At 36.1% G+C, this 22,720-nt stretch overlaps 1 protein-coding gene across 1 annotated transcript; it reads left to right on the forward strand.

Moving 5' to 3' along the window:
- Positions 1-3,733: 3,733 nt before the first annotated feature.
- LOC145095303 (uncharacterized) lies at positions 3,734-7,233 on the forward strand. Its single transcript, XM_079033211.1, has 3 exons — positions 3,734-4,045; positions 4,162-5,384; positions 6,492-7,233. The coding sequence occupies exons 1-3, from the start codon at positions 3,734-3,736 to the stop codon at positions 7,231-7,233; spliced, it is 2,277 nt and encodes a 758-aa protein (XP_078889337.1).
- The last annotated feature ends 15,487 nt before the right edge of the window (positions 7,234-22,720 follow it).

The following is a 22,720-nucleotide window of genomic DNA, read 5'->3' on the forward strand; positions in this document are numbered from 1 at the left end:
GTTCGATGTCAGCTTCGGACTCAGGTTCGATGTAGGGGACAAGGTCCCGGTCAGCTTCGGACTCCGGTTCGATGTCAGCTTCGGACTCGGTCTGATGTGAGCTTCGGATTGCGGTCCGATGTAGGGGACAAGGTCCCGGTCAGTCAGCTTCGGACTTCGGTCCGATGGAGGGGGGGGGGGCAAGGCCCCAGTATGTACTTGATATATATAATATTGTATGGTATGTGGTAATTTGGGGGAGCTCACTAAGCTTCGTGCTTACAGTTTCAGTTTTGGTTTCAGGTACTTCCGCTAGCAGAGGGAGGAGCTCGGGTTGATGGCATTGCACACACCACAGTTTCAGCTTTCATCCTGGGAGTTGATTTAGTTCCTGATTTTTATATGTCATGGATATAATACAGTTTTCCGTACCGTGGTTTATTATATTTTGAGATGCATTATGTATGGTTTCATGATATGACACTCAAGTTATGGTTTTTGGTTATGTTGAAAAACGAAATTTTTGGGTCGTTTCAAAATGGTATCAGAGCCAGGGCACGGGTCGATGTGTTCGATGGGGACGTCGAACCCTATAATGGGGGGTGAAAGTGGGTTAGATCTGATCCCACATCGGCTGGGAACGAGAACTAATCATTCCTTATAAAGGGTGTGGATACCTTCCCTATCATAACGCGTTTTAAAGCCGTAAGGGCAGCAGATCCCATAAGAACTCTGCAGTTAAGCGTGCTCGGGCGGGAGTAGTACCAGGATGGGTAACCCCCTGGGAAGTCCTCGTGCCGAGTGGCCCAAAGCGGACAATATTGTGATACGTGCCAGAGGGGGATGTTACATAAAATCAACATCTTTTGCCTACAAAAAAATTAAAACAATTTTAAAACAAAAAATAGATTAGAGTTATGATCAAAGAAATGGAATTTCATATAAAATCATACCTATTGTCATGAATAAGGGTAAAACATGAAGGATAGTTTTACTTAGACATTTCACCAAACACCTAACATGCACATGCTCGATTTGTATCAGATCATGCGTGAAATTTGACAGTTATCCCATTGACAACACAATTTGTTTATAGCATCTTTTATAATTAGAATAAAAGGGTAAAATGGATTCAAATTGATGTTACTTGAATAAATATTTTCAGGATCATGCAAGCCATTTGTAATATTTATGAAGATTGAAGCTAATATCACATTATCACATACCCACAAAAGGAATCACATATTGTAAAACTTGGACATATATACAATCTTAAATTTATAATTTTCGATTACATCTTAGTTTTACCCTCAATTGAAAAGGGCCACCCACCTTTCCAAGCAATTGGATGATTGACATATGAGAATAAGGAACAATAACTTTAAGAATTGTGTTTGACGCACCAAAAATCGCCGCAAACCACCCTAACGCCTAAATTTGAAGAGTAAAACGCATATCAATATCCAATTGTATGTGTTTTCTGAATTTATTGATGGATACATAGAATATAATAACGTTTGACCTATGAAGGCACCGACCAAAACACCTCCCTTGCAAGCCCCAAAGACAACAACACCGACAGTCCCCATTGTTTCCTTCACCTTCACAATCATAGTCCATAACCATGACTAACCAAACCTCCACAAAACATCTCTGTCATTCTCTACACATCTCTCTCACTCATGCGTTGTCCAGTTGATGTATTGTGTTGAAGGCGGATACATTCAAACGTGATTTCTTACTTTAAAGCCCTATCAATGCCTGAGTCGGAGTTTGGTCGCCACCCCTTTTCTTCTCCATGTAGAAATCGTAGGCTGCAACGATTAATTCCATCTCTCTTATATGTAACAGAAATTCGATGATTAAATGACCAAAAAAGAATCTGAGTCGACTTGTTAACCGATTGACTGGAAGGCATATGAGAAGAAGCGAGGAGGCGGTCGGGTGGTTTTAGGGAATTTTGATCGGAAGAGAAAATAGATGTGTGCATTTCATATGGAATACCCGTAAAATAGTGTGGCCAAAGTATGAAGTCGAAGAAGTGTACTATTCCTAACTGTAATGGGAATTAATATATGTATATAATAGAGTCATGATCAAGATAATATTTACCGGTGGAGAATGATATCAATACATTGCCTTATGATTAATTAACTCAATATAAGATGGAGAAGATTAGACGATCAATTAGAATAATTATGGTGTTTGATTATGGAGAGTATGAAAAACCATATACGCTCCATACAAACCGGTCGTGTATTTAAAAAGTGCATCTTTCGGAGAAATCCATATTAGCCCCTTATGGCTTCGTTATTACCTTAATCACAACAATTTATATAATATAAGATATAACCATAGGATTTAATTAGTCATTTAGGCAACCCTTTTCATGTAAATAAAACTATACCCTAGGAACTTATTTCATCACATAAATGATCCAAGGACATATGTATTCGAAATACTTTTCCTACGCAATCCTCCAACAAGCAAACTATAAGCAAGAACACCAACATGAACAATAAGGGAATTATGAACAAAACAAAAGATCTTGATTAAAAAAAAGTTATGTATTAAGATTACCTTCAAACCGGCTAAATATGCCGAAAAAGTATGTTTTTGTAAGGAAAAAAAAAAACTTTTTGGTTTAAACCAATAAAGCCTCGACATATTTAAATCTTTAACATGATTAAAACTACATTATTATTTTTGAATCAACATTGTTTATATTAATCCAATATAACCTTACTATAAAGTTATCCTCAAAGTATTCGTTATATGTCTAGATTAATAGTTAATTTAATACACTTTAACCTATTTTAAGTACATGTTAAACGATATTATTATATAAATAGTTATAGATAAATTAATCAGTAAAATATCGATTTTGTCAACATTTAGTCATTGAATATCAAATTGTGCTAAATTATATCACAAAGTTACAAAATTTTCACCATTTAGCCATATATAGGTTCATTTGGTTTTTAGTTGCAACATATCATATTGGTCACATTGATCTGATGTGGCGGCCTAGGTGGTCTATAATACTAGTTTCTTTTGTGGAGGGTGATAATGTTAGTAATTTCTAATATCCAATTATTAATAATATATATATATTATATGTTAATAGTCTATTAAGCGGACATTATATACTTAATAAGTTACAAAATGATATTCAATGTCATAGATTAGAGCTTAATCGGGGCTTTAAAACTTTGTGCAATGGATGGTCCCCAAGATATAAAGACACACAAACCTTTTCTATACAATCTTGATCCCCCTTATCTAAAGTTGGTTGAAGAAATACTAAGAGTCTTTATTGAAGGAGATGATTACATATCGGTTCTATACCGTAATCAAAGTTCAACATCAAGAAGACGACACATCAATGGATTACGGTATGAACTTCACTAAAATCTTGGTGATTCAATAATATGGTTTCAATCTAATGTTTATAAAATATTATGCTAACAAAGGGTATAAGAGCCACCATGTATTGAATCATCATAATAGCAATAGTTTTATAAATATAGACTTAGTCATATACACTTGTGTAGACTGAGTCATATAAATGAGAGTATTGTATATTTCCAGTCAAATAGATATAGCGTAGATACATGAGAGAATATCTCTTCTACAGTTCTCAACTCTTGTATAAAAGTCGATGTACAGTTACATATGAATACAAGTGAAATTACTCCTACCTGTTTTGTCATGTGGTATCAGAGCTACACTAGTTCTTTTATCTTCTTTTTTAATGGCGTTAGGTTCACCAAATCTCCTCAACCTAGCTACCACCACCGTCTCAAAGCTAAATTTTCAAATACCTCCTGTTCCTGTTAAACTTGATCGATCTAACTATCCTCTGTGGCGCACAACAATCATCTCGGCACTTGAAGCCTTTGATTTGGATGATTACATTCTTAACCCTAGACCACCATCTGAAACCATTAACGTACCTGCTGTTGCCGCCGTCCCGGCTACGGCTACATCACCTGCTGTTGCAGTTGTTCCTGCCACCACCACTCCAAATCCAGAATATACAATCTGGAAGAAAAGAGATCGATTTGTACTTCTATGGTTAAAATCCACAATGTCAAATAATGCTCATGCCCTAATTGCTTGCACCAGCTCCTCACAGCAAGCATGGAAAATGATTGAAACTCTTTTTCAATCTCAAACCAGGGCAAATCAAATGCAACTCAAGACTCATTGCAGACTCTTCAAAAAGGAACTATGTCTATGATTGAGTATATTGAAAAGAAGAGATCGATTTCTGACTCTTTGGCCGAAAATCTTCGTCCCGTTGATGATGAAGATCTCATTAACTACATACTCGGTGGCCTTGACTCGTCCTATGGATCGCTTATTACCGCCTTCATGATGAAGACAGAAAATCTCACTGTTGATGATCTTGTAGGTTTTCTATTGCAGGAAGAATCAAGACTTGAACAGGAGCATCTACGTCTTGCTACCACCACCCAATCTGTAGCTGCCCTTACAGTTAACCGATCAAATCCACGCCAGCAGAACACAAACACCGGTTTTGGATCAAACTTCTCCAATGTCTCCCGCAATCAAGACCAAAGGAAGCGACGAATTGTATGTCAAGTGTGTACCAAGGCAGTTCTTGAGGCCATTGACTGCTGGCAAAGAGGGAACCAAACTGATTTTCCATCCAGAAAACCAAATCCCATAAATCATCAACGTCAAGCAAACTTGACTCACAACTCATCCACTGCTATTGATCCCTCCTGGTATTTTGACACTGGAGCAACAGATCATGTGTCTCCACATCACACCAAACTGAACAATGCTGCTCCATATGTGGGTGATGATAAGCTCCAAGTGGGAAATGGTAACCATTTGTTTAGTTCTCATGTTGGCTCATCTTTTTTGCCTAATCTCAAATTGCCTAATGTGCTTTTTGTTCCTGGACTAACCAAAAATCTTCTTAGTGTCTCTAAATTAACAGATGATAATAATGTTTTCATGGAATTTTGGCCTAAAACATGTTCTGTTAAGACATTGCAGGGGCAAACTCTTCTCCGCGGGGATAAACATGAAGGCTTATATCGACTGCCCTCATACAAATCACACCAGTCTCCTATGGTTCTTCAAAGCAGTCATATATCCTTACATGGATGGCACAAGAGATTAGCTCACCCACACAAGCCTATCCTTCGTCGTTTAGTGTCTACATTTAAATTACCTGTTTCTTCCAATAAATTTCCTAATATTTGTGACTCTTGTCAATTAGGAAAAAATCATAAATTCCATCTTCCAGTTTCTCATGTTACCTCTTCAAAACCTTTTGATTTAATATATTCTGATGTTTGGGGGGCATCACCTGTTTATTCTTTGAATGGTCATCGTTACTTCGTGTTATTTATTGATGATTGTACCAAGTTTGTATGGATTTATTTTCTATCCCAAAAGTCTCAAGTTTATCCCATTTTCTTGAACTTTAAAACCATTATAAAAACCCAATTTTCAAGTGATATCAAAAGTGTACAAACTGATTGGGGAGGAGAATATAGAAATGTATCCACTTTCCTTAACACTCATGGTATAATTCATCGAGTTTCATGCCCCCATACCCAAGAACAAAATAGGGCTGTAGAACGCCAAAATCGCATCATAATTGAAAAAGGACTCACTCTTTTGGCTCAATCCTCTCTTCCTCAAATTTTTTGGGAACATGCGTTCAAAACAACAACATACTTACACAACCATACCATTACACCCATTCTCAACTATGAGTCACCATATCAGAGGTTGTATCATAAAATTCCAGATTATAAATTCTTAAAAACTTTTGGCTGTTTGTGTTATCCATATCTTCGACCATACAACTCACACAAAATTGATTTTCATTCTAAACCATGTATTTTCTTAGGCTACAATGCGTCCCATATGGGTTATATTTGTTATCATCAAATCACATCCAAGATATACATCTCCCGTCACGTTGTATTTGATGAAGCTATATTTCCCTATCAACATGTACCCACAGTTGAAAAATCACATAGTTCTTCACAAACTGAAAATACACCATCAGTCCTAGCCAGCATTGATACCCAACAACCCATTTCCACTGAGCCCACTTCGTTTTCTACCCCATCAAACCATCCAATTTCGAGCCCACCTTCCTCGCCCACAAGCCCACCTACTCAAAACCTACATAACACAAATTACTCATCTCCAAGTCCATCGCTTCCGTCTCAAGAATCTACTGTTACTTAATATCCCACCTCTATTTTTCGTCCCTCGGATACATCACAACATCCGATGGTCACAAGGGCTCGTACTAACTCTCTCAAACCAAAATCTTTTCATACGGTTCTTTCTCAATCATCTAATACTGAACCACGTCTCTTCTCTCAAGCTATTAAGCACAAATGTTGGCAAGATGCGATGAAAGCAGAATATGATGCTTTCATGAAAAATAACACATGGTCCCTAGTTGTCTGTCCCACTAACACTAATATTGTTGGTTGTAAGTGGATTTACAGGGTGAAGAAACGAGCTGATGGCACAATTGAAAGGTACAAAGCTCGACTGGTAGCTCAAGGGTTCACTCAAGAAGAAGGAGTTGACTACTTTGATACGTTTAGTCCTGTAATCAAACCAGCCACAATTCGCTTGGTCCTCTCTATTGCTCTCTCAAAAGGTTGGTCTATCCGACAATTAGATATTAATAATGCGTTTCTTAATGGTGATTTGTCGGAGGTAGTTTATATGAAGCAACCAAAAGGGTTTGAAGACAAAACTCGACCTCATTATGTATGTCAACTGCATAAAGCACTGTATGGACTCAAACAGTCTACAAGAGCTTGGTTTACAAAGCTAAAAACATATCTTGTCTCAAATGGTTTTCGTGCTTGCCAATCTGACACTTCATTGTTTGTTCACATTACGTCTACGGTCACTATTTATGTTCTGGTATACGTTGATGATCTAATAGTGACAGGCCCCGATGTAGTTCATCTTCAAAAGTTCATTACTGCATTACATCAGAAATTCTCTCTCAAAGATCTGAGCAATTTAAATTTTTTCCTTGGTCTTCAAATCAAAAGATCTAACACCGGTCTCAAGTTATCACAACAAGCTTACATAACTAACATTCTCAATAGAAGCAATATGTCCCAAGCATCACCCATAACCACTCCAGCAGACCTATATACAAGACTTGTCAAAGATGGTGATCCATTTTCATATCCAAAGTTATATCGCCAAATCGTGGGATCTCTTTAATATGCCACGATTACAAGACCAGACATTGCCTATTCCGTGAACCAGGTGTGTCAATTCATGCACTCACCAACAACTCGTCATTGGCAAGCTGTCAAACGGATTCTGAGGTATCTCAAAGGAGCACTAAATCATGGTCTACACTTCAAACCTACCACAACTAAAGGCTTACATGCCTTTTCGGATTCGGGGTGGAATTCTGATCCTGATGATAGTCGTTCTCAGTATGGATTTGCTATCTTTCATGGATCTAATCTGATTAGCTGGACCTCCCGAAAACAAAAAGTTTTTGCCCGCTCGAGCACCGAAGCTGAGTATCGATCTTTAGCCTACACCACTGCAGAACTTCTGTGGCTTAAACAACTTATCAGCGATCTACAAGCTCCTATCACCGTTTCCCCAATTTTGTTATGTGATAATGTAGGAGCTATATTCATGACAAAAAAATCCGGTAATTAGTACACGTTCCAAGCACATCGCTTTGGATTTCCACTTCATTAGAGAGCAAGTAGAAGTCGGACAACTTCAAATCTGCCATATATCGTCCGTTGACCAAGTGGCCGATATATTCACAAAACCCTTGGGCAAAGATAGAGTTGTGTTTCTGCGTTCCAAGCTTCAAGTTCATCCCGTCCTTGAGCTTGCCGGGGGGGGGGGGGGTAATAGCAATAGTTTTATAAATATAGACTTAGTCTTATACACGTGTGTAGACTTAGTCATATAAATGAGAGTATTGTATATTTCCAGTCAAATAGATATAGCGTAGATACAGGAGAGAATATCTCTTCTACAGTTCTTAACTCTTGTATAAAAGTCAATGTACAGTCACATATGAATACAAGTGAAATTACTCCTACCTGTTTTGTTATACATCAAATTGAAAATTTCATAATTCTTTTACCATATAGCCAGTGGCAGACACGGTTTTATTTTTTTGTATGAAATAAACCCAGTAATCAGTAAATTGGCCCTGCTGTTTTAAGTTCACAACTATATATGTAATATAATTAACAAAATTTAGTGATTATCTAAGAATCTACATAAGAGCATGTTCAACGCATTTCTATTTTCCATTTTTTCTTCAATTTTTTCCCTCATTCCTTTTCAACCCTACCTCATTTATTCCTCCATTTTGAAGGGGATGAATAGTAAAACACCAAATATGGTGTTATACTATTCATTTCTTCCAAAATGAGGATGAACTTTGAATTGTCAGTTTTAGTCTCTCTTTTTATATATTTATATATAATTAGTTTATTTTATATACTAATTATAATTTAAATGTATTATTTAATACTTATAATATTGTATTATATATTAAATTATATAAATTAATTATAAATAATTCATATGAAATTTTATATACATATTGAAGTTTTAAAATACGATATTGTATTTTATAAAAACTTATAATCAGGTGGTATAAATATAATTTTATTTATTTAATAGTATTGTAATGAAAAAAATATAAATTATATATTTGTTAAAACTCATAGCTATGTGGATTCGAGGATATCATAATAGATTTTTTTTATACTACGTAAAGGTAGAAAACTTAAATCCTAAACTGGTTTTGATTTTATTCATAAATTTGGTTTAGTTGTACTATGCTGATCAAGAAGAGCAATGTTTGCTTGTGAAAATCAAGAACCTCAATAAGCCCCCTCCTTATGTTTGGTATTTTCTTTTTGGTGATTAATGCTCATATATATTTAACATTACATATGAATAAGAATATATATGTGCTTTAATTGGAAGGTTGTTTCACTATATTTCATCCTATTTAGTGGACGAATATTAATTTAAATGCCATTTTTTTTTCCGTATACATGCATTTAAGAAACCTAATTGCATGTATATCAGTATATGCTTATACTTATTGTCTGGAGTTATATTAACCGGATAAAAGTATGCATAAATTGTTTTTTCACTTTATAAAACTTATATTGTATGCATATAAATTAGAACTTTCCATTAGATTTGAAACTATTGTATTGGTATGCAGGGAAAAGTTATATAGTGAACAATAATTATTGGTTCTTCAAGAAACCAAATCTTTTTTTCAATTTCTAAAACTTATTCTTTATTGAAAAAAAATCTAAAAATATCTAAATTCATATATTAACGTTGTGAATGTGAAAAATATTTTTCGGATTCACCGTGTGAATCCGGATTCACGTTGTGAATTTTCAAAAATTCACATTGTGAATTTGACGTAAAAAAAATCGAATTTTATATCATTAGAAAAAGGATAAAAAGTTATGAATTTCTGTATTTTTAGTTTTTTTTATGATAAAAAATAAGGTCTAAAAGTTGAAAAAAGATTGGTTCCTATGTTAATTATGGTTCTTTATTGAACCTCACCCTTGGTATGTATATGAAAAGTTGGGTGGCGTATGAGGAATGATGCATGTGTTTATGGGTGCCTATCTAAGATTTAATTACTTTATTAATATTAGGTGTTTAAAGTGATCATTACGTTATTTCAATTTTGGTACGGAATTAAATTGATCATTGATAGTCTGTTTTATTTACTTATAGTTTATTTTAGTATTTTAAGTTTTTGTTATTATTATTGGATTGTACATTTTATTTTTTCTTTATTCTGGATCATATTGGATACTTTCTATTTTGAATAAAATGTTTTGTACGTTTTTGGAGTCTCGTTGTAGTTGTGGATTAACTTGTTGGTGGGCTTGCAAGGAGTTTCTGGGCTTTGTGGATCTATTTTGGAAGAATTGGGATTAATGCATTGAAGATTTGGATGGAGTGAGCTTATGAAGATGATTCATGGACTCTTGTTATTGGACTTGGACTATCCATTTTGAAGCTTGAAGATATTGGTCAAATTTGAATCATGTGAGGTGTGAAAGGGATCAAGAGAATCTTAAGTAGTGGGGTGGAGTAGTGGAGAAAAGAAGCCAATAATATTTCAACATTATTTGTGATGGTGGGATCTCACCCGCACAAGTTTGCACGACCACCCGCGCAACTGAACAATTAGGGGAATTTTTTGTCATTAAGTTCATCATTTTCCTTGGGAGTTAGGTTTGGCATCCAACACTTCGAATTTTCCACCATTGGAGCATATTGAAGGTGTTTTTGGAGATCTAGAGCTATCATCTTCTCATTCTTCTAGTAATTGCTAATTTCTTGATGTTAAAACATTATTATGATTATTGTCTTATTGTCATGAGTGGCTAGTTAGTTTATTTTGGTTGACTTGGGATAAAACCCTTGGATATTTGTGGGTTTGAAAGATTCACGTTTGATTGTCATTTATCTCATGCTATTGATACTTAGTTCATAAATTTTATGCTTGTTTAATACTTTGGTCGTGAACTTGGTATTTGAATGAGTAATTGTTGGTTTATTTCTTTGATTTAGTAATAAGTCACTAAATATACTTAAAACAAGGGCTTTATGATGGTAGAAATCATCTATAGCTTAAGGATCATGACTCTTTTATAGATGTGTAAGCATTGACATCCTCTAGAAATTGAGAATTTCTTCATTCTTATGGCTGATCAATTTTCTTAGGTTCAGTTACTTCAATTGATTCATTGAATTTGATTAAGAATGTGTGTTGTGGGCTTCCCCAACCTCCATACTACCTTTGAGGAATTTTAGCATATCTTGCTTCATGATTGCTATAACCAATTTGTGATGAATGATAAGCTTACACATTGAATCCTAATGATAAACACACAAATGTTCATTGTGATGAATTGCCTTAGTTGACCAACTCTCTCCAATATTTGAGCATCTTAACATCTTCCTTAATTGCAAATATTTTAGTTCTTTAAGTCTTTTAGTTTTCAAACAAACACCCCCCCTATACTTTAATTGTAGTTAGTTTTATCACACTTGTTCTATTGGATTGCATTCAACCATTTCCCCGTGGATCGATTCCATTTATTTGCCAGCAAAAAGGTGTGATTTTCTTGGTGGACTTGACATCCCACCAAGTTTTTGCATCGTTGCCAGGGAAATTGGTTTATTGTTATTTGATTGTTTATTCCTATGTCTACAAGAACAGGTGAACTACTCTGCAATCCCGAGATTGAAAAAGGAAAAAAAAGGTTGAAAAAGTTAGCCAAACAAGCGAAACAACGACTCATTCAAGCTTCTTCTTCTCAATGAGTCTGTAACACTCGTGTCCTAGACTGGTTTAGCTATATAATTATTAGTGACCAAATATGAAGTTTTGGAGGAAACTCTATGCCACAACGTGGTGCAAGGATGCCCACGACATGGCAATGATTTGTAGGATCGCGTGTTTATTTAGACCGCCATGGCATGGCCAAGGGTTGCCACGTCGTGACAACTATTCTAGCCTAAGCCCATGATTCTTTTAGGGTTCCCTTCGTATTTAAACCCCTCTAAGTCATTTCTAGGGTTCATAACCAGCCTCCAACACTCTTATACCTCATAGAAACCCTAGCCCCTCATTTCTCTTGGTGATTTGTGGCCTTTTGGAACAATTGTTAGCTTGGAGAAGAAGAGAAGAAGGAGAAGAAGGTGCTCTACTGGTGGATCTTGCAAGGAAACAACACCATCAACATCTCACATTGCTTTTGTACCTTTATAAGTGTCAAAGGATCAAACTTTATGGTTTGAAGTGGATAGATCTAAGATATTGTCCAATGTTCTTCATGATTAAGCAAGTTTGGAAGGAAGAAACTCATAAAGTTGGCAACTTTATGACTCTCCTGAGTCCCACGAGCAACATATATTATGGATCTAGACTTTGGTTTGAGTTCTTGTCAATTGCATGAGTCTTGGTCATTTTGGGTACTATTTCTAATAATAACAAGGTACTTTTGGGTTGCCCTCAAGACCCAAATTGAGTAGAATAAAGAAAGAAGAAATTTCTTTATTAATTATTATGGTTAATAATTAATTAGAAACTAATTGGAAATATATTTTGGGAATTAATTAAAGGGTTGAATATTCATTAATCGATAGTTGGTTAATCAGGAATATTCGAGAACCCTTATGAAATTAGGGTTGGACGAAAATCACTCCATCCTACATGGCAAATGGAGTGAATTTTGTGGTTAGGCTCCCATCTCACATGGGAAGGAGTACAAAACTTAGGAAGGGATCCAATGCTATAATTAGGTTCTGAGGGATTTCATTCTTCCTTGCACCTTGGCTTGAAGTTTCGCCAACCCTTCTTTCTCCCCCTCTTAGGGACGATTTCTAACCCTCTTATGGTTTGTGAAATTGAACATTCTCCTAGTTATTTTTATTCCACTCTTTGGTGTCATTGGGTGTGATACCATTAGAAGGATTACGGTTTGGGTCCTCTCATCCAAGCAACATCATGGAGGATCAAGATCTCAAGCATGAAGATCAATGTCTACATAAGAGGTATATTTTCTTCTTTGTGCTTTTGTTTTCTAGGGTAAATGTAATTAACATGAAACCATAGATCCATAGGTTACATGTACACTTAGGTATATCATTGTTTTGATTTTTCCGCTACATAGTTTAGAGTGTATTTGATGCGTAAAAAATTCAACAGTGGTATCAGATCTATTGGTTAATGATTACATGTTTTCTGAAAATACTTGTTTGAAATTGAATGAAAGAAGGAAGATTGATAAATTCATAATTGATAAAACCTGCAATCGCAGCTCACGGCATGAGAGCATGCAACTCACGACGTGAGCTAGGTAGATTAGGGTTTCCATAATTTTTTCATTTATCAAATTTGAAGTTTTATCAAATATGGATAAATACCAAATTTAAAATGTTTTAAATCTGGAAAATTGATAAATATTATTTAAATATGTTTATTTGTATTTGAATATTTAATTATTATTTAAATAGTGAATTTAAATATTTAATATTGTTTATAATAGAGATTTATAAATTTGAATACTAACCCCTCATGATTTATTAATTGTTACATTGTGTTGTCGTAGTTAATTAGAATTAATAATAGACAACTAAATTTAAAGAGTTTTAAATTTACCCCTTGTATTTATACATATTAGAATTATACCTGTTATATATATGAGAAAGTTACAACATGTGTCCTCACATGTTTAAATATTGACATTATCTGTCTTACCATGACTAGGCACACCCATCCTGATGTAGAGGTTTAAGTAGGTCTCTATGATTCCTAATGAGGTCGGTTTTTAATATACTTCATGCTTACCACCCTCACCTCCCTGTTGTATTTTGAGAATGGAGTTACTGAAAGGGTTTGATGGTGATAATGGTCAATCTAAAAGTATTCTACATACAAGTATAAAACAAAATCCATTTTATTCATAGAATGTGAGCCTTATGTTATCCATGAAAATTATACATTATCTTTATATTCTGTTGATGGAGCTCGTGTGGTTAACCGACACATCAATCTAGAGTATAGTTGAGAATGATATGGAACTAGTGAATCTCAAGTATAACTTGAGCCGGGGATCATGCAATTTTGTATGGTTAATTCACAATATATTTAATGTGAATCTTATGTTATCCATAAAAGTTGCACATTCTCTTTATAACTTGTTGATGGAGCTCGTGTGGTTAACTGACAAGCGAATCTCAAGCATAACTTAAGTCGGGGACCATGCGATTTTTTATGGTCGATTCACCATCTGTTTAGTGATCCGCGGCGACCCCTTCATTGAATTTGAGACGAAAATAATCCGAGATTAACATGTCATTGATAGTCAATAAATCTCAAAGACCTAGGAATTTTGTGGTGATCGAAATTGGAAAATGGCTTTGCCTACCTAAATAACTTTATGGTGTGTTTATGACATCCCTTCACACATCATGGAGCCAAATATGGATCATAACCTACTCGTTGAGTTGAGGGCTCCCAACTCGTCGAGTAGACTGCTTAAAACCCCGCGTCCAATCCCGTTTCTACTCGATGAGTTTGGGGTTTCCAACTCGTCGAGTAGCTCTACAAAAATGCATAAATTATAATTAAATGCATACCAGGAATCAGACATTACAACATTTGTTAGCTTGGAGAAGAAGTGAAGAATGAGATGAAGGTGCTCTACTAGTGGATATTGCAAGGAAAAAACACCATCAACATCTCACATTACTTATGTACCTTTATAAGTGTCAAACGCTTAAACTTTATGGTTTGAAGTGGCTAGATCTAAGATATTGTCCAATGTTCTTCATTCTTAAGAAAGTTTGGAAGGAAGAAACTCATAAAGTTGGAGACTTTATGACTCTCCTGAGTCCCAAGAGCAACATATATTATGGATTTAGACTTTGGTTGGAATTCTTTTCAATTGTATGAGTCTTGTTTTTTTTAGCTCATTTTGACCCAAAATGGATTCTAGACATGTTTTGGTCATGCATGTCTATAAAGCTTTCACCTTTATGATAGATTTGGAATTGGAAACCCTTATGGAATGGTTGGGTTAAGGACTTTTTCAGATTAAGGGCTCAATTGTTAATGCATTATGGTATTTGGCCTTATTTGGACAAGGGTTCAAGATCTTGATCTCTGTGGGAGTCTTAATGGATAAAGTTGTAGAATTTATCCATTTAGACCATAATATGGATCAAATATGAGCTTTGGAGCTCTTAGAATCAAAGAAAACGGCTTAATCCATTAATTTTTGGAAACCCAACACCCATAGCCTGACCATAGGTATCCACAACATGGTTTCGGATGGCAACGATGTGGAGGTTGACTAAAGTTAACGATTGGCCGTTGACTTTTGGCGTGGATTGACGTTTGGTCAAATTTCTATTTTTGGAAGGTAGACTTAGGTTTGCCATGTGTTGATTGTTAGGAGGTCTTTAGCACCCATCTTTTGGCGGTGAGTGCTATTGGTTGTGGTCGGTGCGACTTTGAGCGATGGTACGTTTTAGTCGGTGTTGTGATTTAGGTGAGTCTCCTCATTGTAATGTGGGTCAAAGGCACCAATGCCGACCCACTGGATTATGTTATGTAGGAAGACCAGATGGTGGCTGTAACACCCGTGTTTCTCGCTAAACATTAATAAGATGATGTAATAGTTACGGTCAACAACTGTAAACTATTTTGAAGTAATAAAGAATAATTATTCGAGTATTACGTGACTTATGTGTACTTATATGTAATACACATGCTTATTATAAATACAATAGAATAGAAATAAAATACGCATCTAAAATAGACTAATAATTAGGTCGTATATCCTTGACTAAAGTTGAAGTAGTCGTGAAAAGGATTTCGGAGATATAAAGAAAGCTTAAATTAGACTTATAACGAAGAAGTTACGATCTGTTGAAGTTTCGCGATTCAAACCAACACGACAACACGAATCGTAAAAAGAATTTTTTTGGTTAGATTACTGTTTAGCCTTAGTGATCTAAACGAAAGTCATAGTAGTTGTCAAACCTAGAGCGTGTATATAGAGAACATCTAAATCTGACTTCATTAAGGAAGTTATGATTTTTCTAAGATTCAGCATAGCAGTATACAACTCAGAAATCGAATTTAAGATTGGTTAATTTTAGCCGAAAAAATCTAAACAAAAATTAAAGATCTTGTTAATTGGAGTTTGTCGATATAAAGACAATCGAGAACGAACGTCAGACAAGAGAGTTATGAACTTTTAACGAACTTTAACAATCTAAGCTTGTAAAAAATACAACTTTAAAAATAAAGCCAAAATCAGCTGACAGAGTCTAAATGAAAGTTGTAGATCTCGTCGCTAGCTACGCATGAACGTCAAAAATGGAGCTCGTATGCAAAAGTTATGAATTTTTGAAGATTGAAGTTTTATTTGCGTCTTTGCTTGCTGCCTACACAAAGCCACAATGTGACAAGATGTGTCACGACGTGAAACACCATGTCTCATGACATGAGAGGCTCCTTAACAAGCTAAAAACAGACAATTTTCCCTCATTTCTTCATTACAAATCACTCATAAACATTTCTCTCTCTATAGATCCCATTTATGAAGTTTTTGGGGTTTTGGAGTATCTTAGTGAGTCTCTGAGGCATCAGAGAGACCGAAAAATAGAAGCTTTCGGGTCGGAGTTCTGGTTGCAAACTTTCCGGTTTTCGCTAAAAATGTTTGTAAGTTAAGCTGCACTTACTTTGCTTTAAGTGTAATTTGTATTTATATTCATAATCGTTATTATGAACATATAAATAATATTTATTAGTGATTCCAAGTCATAATTTTGATTGATCTAATTACGAGAGAGGTGCCTAGAATGGTCACGTTGGCTTGGTTGTTGGATTTCAAAAAGGCTATATGCTGAAATGGTCCTGACCCAATGTAACATCCTATTTTTATCGTTTAATAGGATTCAATATAAATAAATGTTTATAAAATTCGAAGTAGAAATATATTACTCTTTAGCCCAAGAAAAATAGGAAAATAAACCGAATCGTCAGTAAATCATAAAAATGAATGCGCCAAAACATCTATATATTATTATATATCTAGAAAGTAGACGCCATCCCGATCTTGAAAATATAAATTTCGTAGAAATCCAACTCCGTATGAATTAAATATGATTTTTATAAGATATAAAAGTCATCCGCGCATAAGGAATGTGTGACGTAAAAATCTACGATGAGAATGGTTGAATTTGGGTAAAGTCACTAAAAGAAAAATCGTAATACTCTTTAAGGTAGAAATTTTTGTAAAAAGAACACCAAAATCGGAGTCCGTACGAGAGACTTATGATTTTAGCAAAATCTTAAATCATAAAAAAAATAAGGACTAAAAAAATAAAGTCAGAATTAACCAATGGAGCCTAAAGGAAAGTTTTAGTACTCATCGAGGGCTACGCCAAGAAAAAAAGAACATCGAAAATGGAGTCCGTATGAAAAAGTTATGGAATTTACAAAATCTGCGATTTGCCCCCCGCCTAGTACCCGTCGGGTGCGCGACACGTGCTTCTAGAAGGTGAAAACACAGACCACCTAGAGGCCGACACATGGAAGAAAGTTAATGGGGGAGACGTAGCCTTAAAATGGATTACGTACACCCCAAAATGGCCTATGAAAGGACAGCATCCTTCATTCTCTCTCTCTCTCTCTCTCTCTCTCACACACACACACACACATACACACCTCTCCAATCATTATCTCTCGATAAACTCTCGATACTAGCCTATTTTTCCTTCGTTTTTAGCCTGCGACGAAGTCATGAGATACCCCTGAGTACTCATCTGAGTAGTAGCCTTCGAGTAGGAGATCGCGAGTTAGTATTCTCCCCACTTAAATCTCGGTTCTCATCAATAGTACTCTGTAAGTAAGCTACACTTACTCTACCTCTGTATAATTCATAATTATAGTTATAGTCGTTATTATGAACCTATAATTAAGATTTATCAGTAATTCCATTTTATAATATTGATTATCTACTTATAGGAGAGGTTTCTATAATGGTCACGTTGGATTTCAGAAAAGCTATATGCCAAAATGATCCTGCCTCCCAACTGTCCTGTCTGGCTGATCCTTAGTAGTTCTATCAGTATTGATCGGGATTAGTGATAGGTCTAGCCTATGTTACCAGATCGTCATAGAAATTAATAAGTTATAGTATTATAGGTTAATACTTGTTAGGCATGTTACCCATCTGTCGGATCACCAATCGGATCGCCCATATCCTGTCTTTCATCTAAGTAACTATCTAGGTGAGTTCATATCACTATATTATGTATTCCAATATATATCCATGTATGTTAGAATATATGTTGAGAGAAAAACTTTTGAGACACACTTGAACAAACGTTAGTACAAGATTATGGGGTCGGAATAAGTTAATCTCAAAAGATCATAAAAGCTCAACAATAATAAGTTAGATTTGTTAGAAGGTTAGTTGCGGAATTAGAAATTGCTGAAAAGTAAAGGAAATGTAAATGACAACAAGTTATATCAAGTATACACCAAACTGATTCATAACGAGGTTTGCATTCAAACACTAGTTAGTATATGCGATCAGTTTAAGGTGAAGAGGATCTTCAAGGATAATAAGAAGGATAGAGATATGAGAACTAGATCTTAATATTTCAGAGTGAAAGTTCAGAAAGATCGTTTATAGAGATAAGATAATAAGTAGTGGTAAAGAGATGTATTTCATTGATGAAGACGAAAACTCTATTTATAGAGTTCCATAAAGTTACAACTTGAATAAACAATAGTAAACTACTTCGTCTAAGTGACCATGTAAGGTTCACTGGATAATAAAATGCTAACACTCAAATTCAGTTGATGTAACAAGTCATCATTGTGGTAAGCAGATTGCGGTTCAAAACAACACTTCAACTGCGGTAGATAAACATCCGCTGCGGTGGCAAGACAATTTGTGGTGGACAGAGTAGAGATACGGTAGAAAGATGGACTACGAATCATTAAGTTTAAGATGGTCATTTTTTGCTTTAACAATTTCCCCCAAAGTGACCTCTTTTATATGCTAAACTCTTTATCAAAAACTTTTAAACTTATATATTGTCAAAATCATGACTATATAGATATAGTTATATAAATAAGGTTGAAAGGGCTTATGACTGATAACTCGCTTTATTTCCTGTTCCTTGTTTGGTTGTGGACTTAGGGTATCGGTTGTTTTTCCGAGTGTCGTTTTAATCTTAGATATATATTACGTATATGTATGTAGATATAAAAGTTCTTCCATCAGTTCAATACCTTTGGGTAGCAAAGGTGTACAAACATGATCAGTCATTCAAACAACATTACTAGTAAACTATAATATGTATAGTTTAGAGGATTACTACTCAATATTTCTAGAACAATGAAACATATAAGAGTCAGTCCATACATGAGTCGGTTCAAACATACTATAACGAGACACAAAAAGAACATACTATAGCGAGAAACAGAAAGAACATACTGTAACGAGAAACAGAAAGAACATACTATAACGAGAAACAGAAAGAGCATACTATAAAGATAAACAGGGAGGAACATACTATACACAAGAACAGAGAGAACATACTATACAAATACAAAAATACTATAACATTAATGTGAGCCACTACTTCATGACATGGCAATATACTGCTTTGTCACGTTTTGTAACCAGAGTCTCCTGGAGGGAGAGCATGAATTTGTGTTTAGATCTATAGGAGATTGGATTTCCTACACCTTTCTGCTAGCTATAGTGGGACTTGCAGGTCTACAGGTGACGAATGTCATACCATTTCGACGTCTTCAAACGTTGTGTTTTACTAGTCAATCAAGTATGGTTATAATCTCATCACATTTTACCTTAATTAAACAATTGGTTTAAGGTATTTAGTATAATGGTAGTTACTATATACAATACTACAGTACATCTTTATTTTCCCATTACATTTATATTGTGATCCTCTCACATAAACGGTAATGTAAACTATATTTTTGGTAATGATAGTCATACTTGGTAAAAACACTCACTTTTACAAAAGAACAAACATACAGAACAATCATGTCTTGGTAGAAGACTACATTTTAATATAAGTAGAAAATATAGAATTTTCTAGGAGATACAAACATTTACATCAAACAACTTACAAACATTTACATCAAACATTTACAAACACTTTCATCAAACTTATTCAAACATTGACACTAAAATACTTATGAACTCACCAACTTAAATGCTGATCTACTCTTTCAAAATAACTTGTATTCTCAGGTCACCAGTAGACAGGTACACTGGACCAGGTTTTGAGAAGATGGAGCATGTTCAAGACTCGTCTTTTATTTTGATTCATATTTTGGTGTCTTTCAAACTATACACATAACACACTTGTATTAAAATATATTATTAATGCAATGGATGATGTTGTTGCCTGTTTACTATTGTGCATTGTTATGAGACTGTACATGACGTCCTCCGCCCCCGAACGTTTCCGTCGTTCCGGTTTGGGGGTGCGACAATACGGTGCCATCATGTCGGGACCTTCCCCTTCGAACCAGAGGTACTTGAAACCATAAACATAAAATGTAAGCACAAAGCTTAGTGAATACCCCAAAATACAACATGCTCAACATACATAAAACTTGAAGCTAAAACATGCATGCTTTACCCCTAAGTCCCTTTCGAATCCTTTGGTATCTTTCAACCGGTACGTATAACGTCCCAAAAACACAATCTGAAATTTTTGTTTAATTTAATATTAAAAACCATAGTCGATAAACCTCATACAAAAATCATAAGCAATGTATCTCAAAATATTATAACAACTGTCAAGTATATCAGAGTATAAACATCACAGGCTAAACAAATGGTGTGTGCACTGTAATCTTCCTGAGCTCCTCTTTTGAAAACTGCGTACCTGAAACCAAAATTGAAACTGTAAGCACAAAGCTTAGTGAGCTCCCCCAAACTACCACATACCATACAACAACATATAAACACATATTGGGCCTTGCCCACTGCATCAAACCGAAGTCTGGAAAATGCATCGGACCGAAGTTCGGAACTAACTAGGGCCTTGCCCTCTGCATCGGACCGAAGTCTCGAAATTGCATCGGACCGAAGTCCGGAACTAACCAGGGCCTTGCCCTCTGCATCGGACCGAAGTCCGGAAACCGCATCAGACCGAAGTCCGGAACTAACCAGGGCCTTGCCCTCTGCATTGGACCGAAGTCCGGAAACTACATCGGACCGAAGTCCGGAACTAACCAGGGCCTTGCCCTCTGCATCAGACCGAAGTCCGGAAACTGCATCGGACCGAAGTCCAGAAAACTGACTGAACATAGCATAGCATAATCATAAATACTAGCATGAACACATATACTACATACTGCATCGGACCAAAGTCCGGAAGACATAACACAAAGACATGCTTGGATCACAAAGACATCAAGGACACTAAACTACTGCATCGGACCGAAGTATGGGACTACTGCTAACTAGACGGGTCGGCATTGTGGCCGTAGAACCGTTCCTACTGGAAGGAAACTCGACTCACACTGCTGAAGTCCCGTAGACACAATCCCACACTATTGAAGTCCCGCAGACTCAACCCCAACTGCTGGATGACTGATTCCCGAACTGTCAACACCAAAATAACACCTAATTAATAATTGGGTTCCACTACATAACCATGAGTACATACTTTGGATAATTACTACATTACCCCAAACTTGGCTTTATGCAAGCCCATGGCCCAATCCATAGGCCCAAAGTCAACTAGGAAATCAAAGCCCAACATATGGCCTAATTTTCCAAATTGGGCCCAAGCCCATATATGGTCGTATTCTAAGGTCCAACATCATATAATCATTAAGGCCCAAACTATGGCCCATCTATGGCCCAATTTTCCAAATTGGCCCAAACCCCTTACATGGGCCTTACCCTAGGCCCATTAAATTATTATAGTCCTTATGATTATTCTTGGATGGCCCATTAATAATCCAATCAAGGCCCAATTAAAAGGCCTAATAATAAACCCAAGTGAAATTAGGGATTCACATAAAATGATGATTAGGGTTAAGTTTCCTACTTAACCCATTAAGGACTTAATCCATTAAGTCCCACATGGCCTTAGGTTAATTTGCAATGATTATTGATTAATATTTCAAGTTATTACATAATTCCCGAGTGTCCCGATTAATTCCCCAAATTAGGGTTCTATTGGCATTAGGGTTTTTTCCATCCCACATTAGCCCATTAGGCCCATTAGCTAGGTCCTTTGACCAATTAGGGTTTATTGGGCCCATTATGATTCTACTAGGCCCTTTAGGGTTTCACTAAGCCCATTGGTTAGATGCTTGGACTTTTAGGCCCATTAAGCTTCATTGGGCCCATTAGGGCTTACAAGGCCCATTAGGCTTTTAGTCCCTTGACCAAACATCCCAAACTAGCAATCCCAACACAACTAAGCACACCACCACCCGACACGGCGGCCGGTGGTGGTTTGATTTTTTTCCTTTCATTAATCCAATTTGTAATTTACACTTTACAATGCTAAGTCTCAAAATAAACACACACTAAACAAAATAAACACACACAACCACCTTTATGGTGGCCGGTGGTGGTAGATGATGGCAGCCACCACCTCACGGTGGTGGTGGTGGCCTTTTAGGTTTTCTAGCCACGCAAAACACCAACAAAACAAATAACAAAATCAGATTACACACATACATGCGACCCACAAACTGAAAATTCCACTGCAACCTTCCTCACAGCGGTGGCTGTTGGCCGGAGCAACAAGAACTAGCCCTATGGGCGGCGACAGTCGTGACTATGACGCTACACCGGAGAAATGGGGAGGAAGGGTTGAGGCTTCGCTAATGGCAACAACAGAAACAACCGGAGATAGCCCTTTTTCGATCTTCGTTCACGACAACACCAACAGCCAAGAGCCATGGGAATGGCGGCGCTTCGTTGGCAACTGCCGGTGGCAGGTGACGATGAGAATTCGCCATCGTCGGCAGCGGTGTAACAACGATAGCAACGAATGGTGTCAGAAGGCAGAATAAGAAGAGACAGGAGGAGGATGATGATGGAACGAATACTGCTATGGGTCTCGGTGGCTCTCCCAA

The sequence above is a fragment of the Lactuca serriola genome, chromosome 3 (assembly GCF_051521515.1).
Source record: "Lactuca serriola cultivar US96UC23 chromosome 3, Lser_US96UC23_V15, whole genome shotgun sequence".
In the NCBI taxonomy this organism is placed as follows: domain Eukaryota; kingdom Viridiplantae; phylum Streptophyta; class Magnoliopsida; order Asterales; family Asteraceae; genus Lactuca; species Lactuca serriola.

What these genes read in the sequence shown, in the direction of transcription:
- LOC145095303 (XM_079033211.1), top strand. Translation starts at nt 3,734, where the DNA reads ATGGCGTTAGGTTCACCAAATCTCCTCAACCTAGCTACCACCACCGTC. An exon ending in GGAAGAAAAGAGATCGATTT is followed by an intron (nt 4,046 to 4,161) that starts GTACTTCTATGG and finishes ATCTCAAACCAG; the next exon opens with GGCAAATCAAATGCAACTCA. An exon ending in TTTATTGATGATTGTACCAA is followed by an intron (nt 5,385 to 6,491) that starts GTTTGTATGGAT and finishes GTGGATTTACAG; the next exon opens with GGTGAAGAAACGAGCTGATG.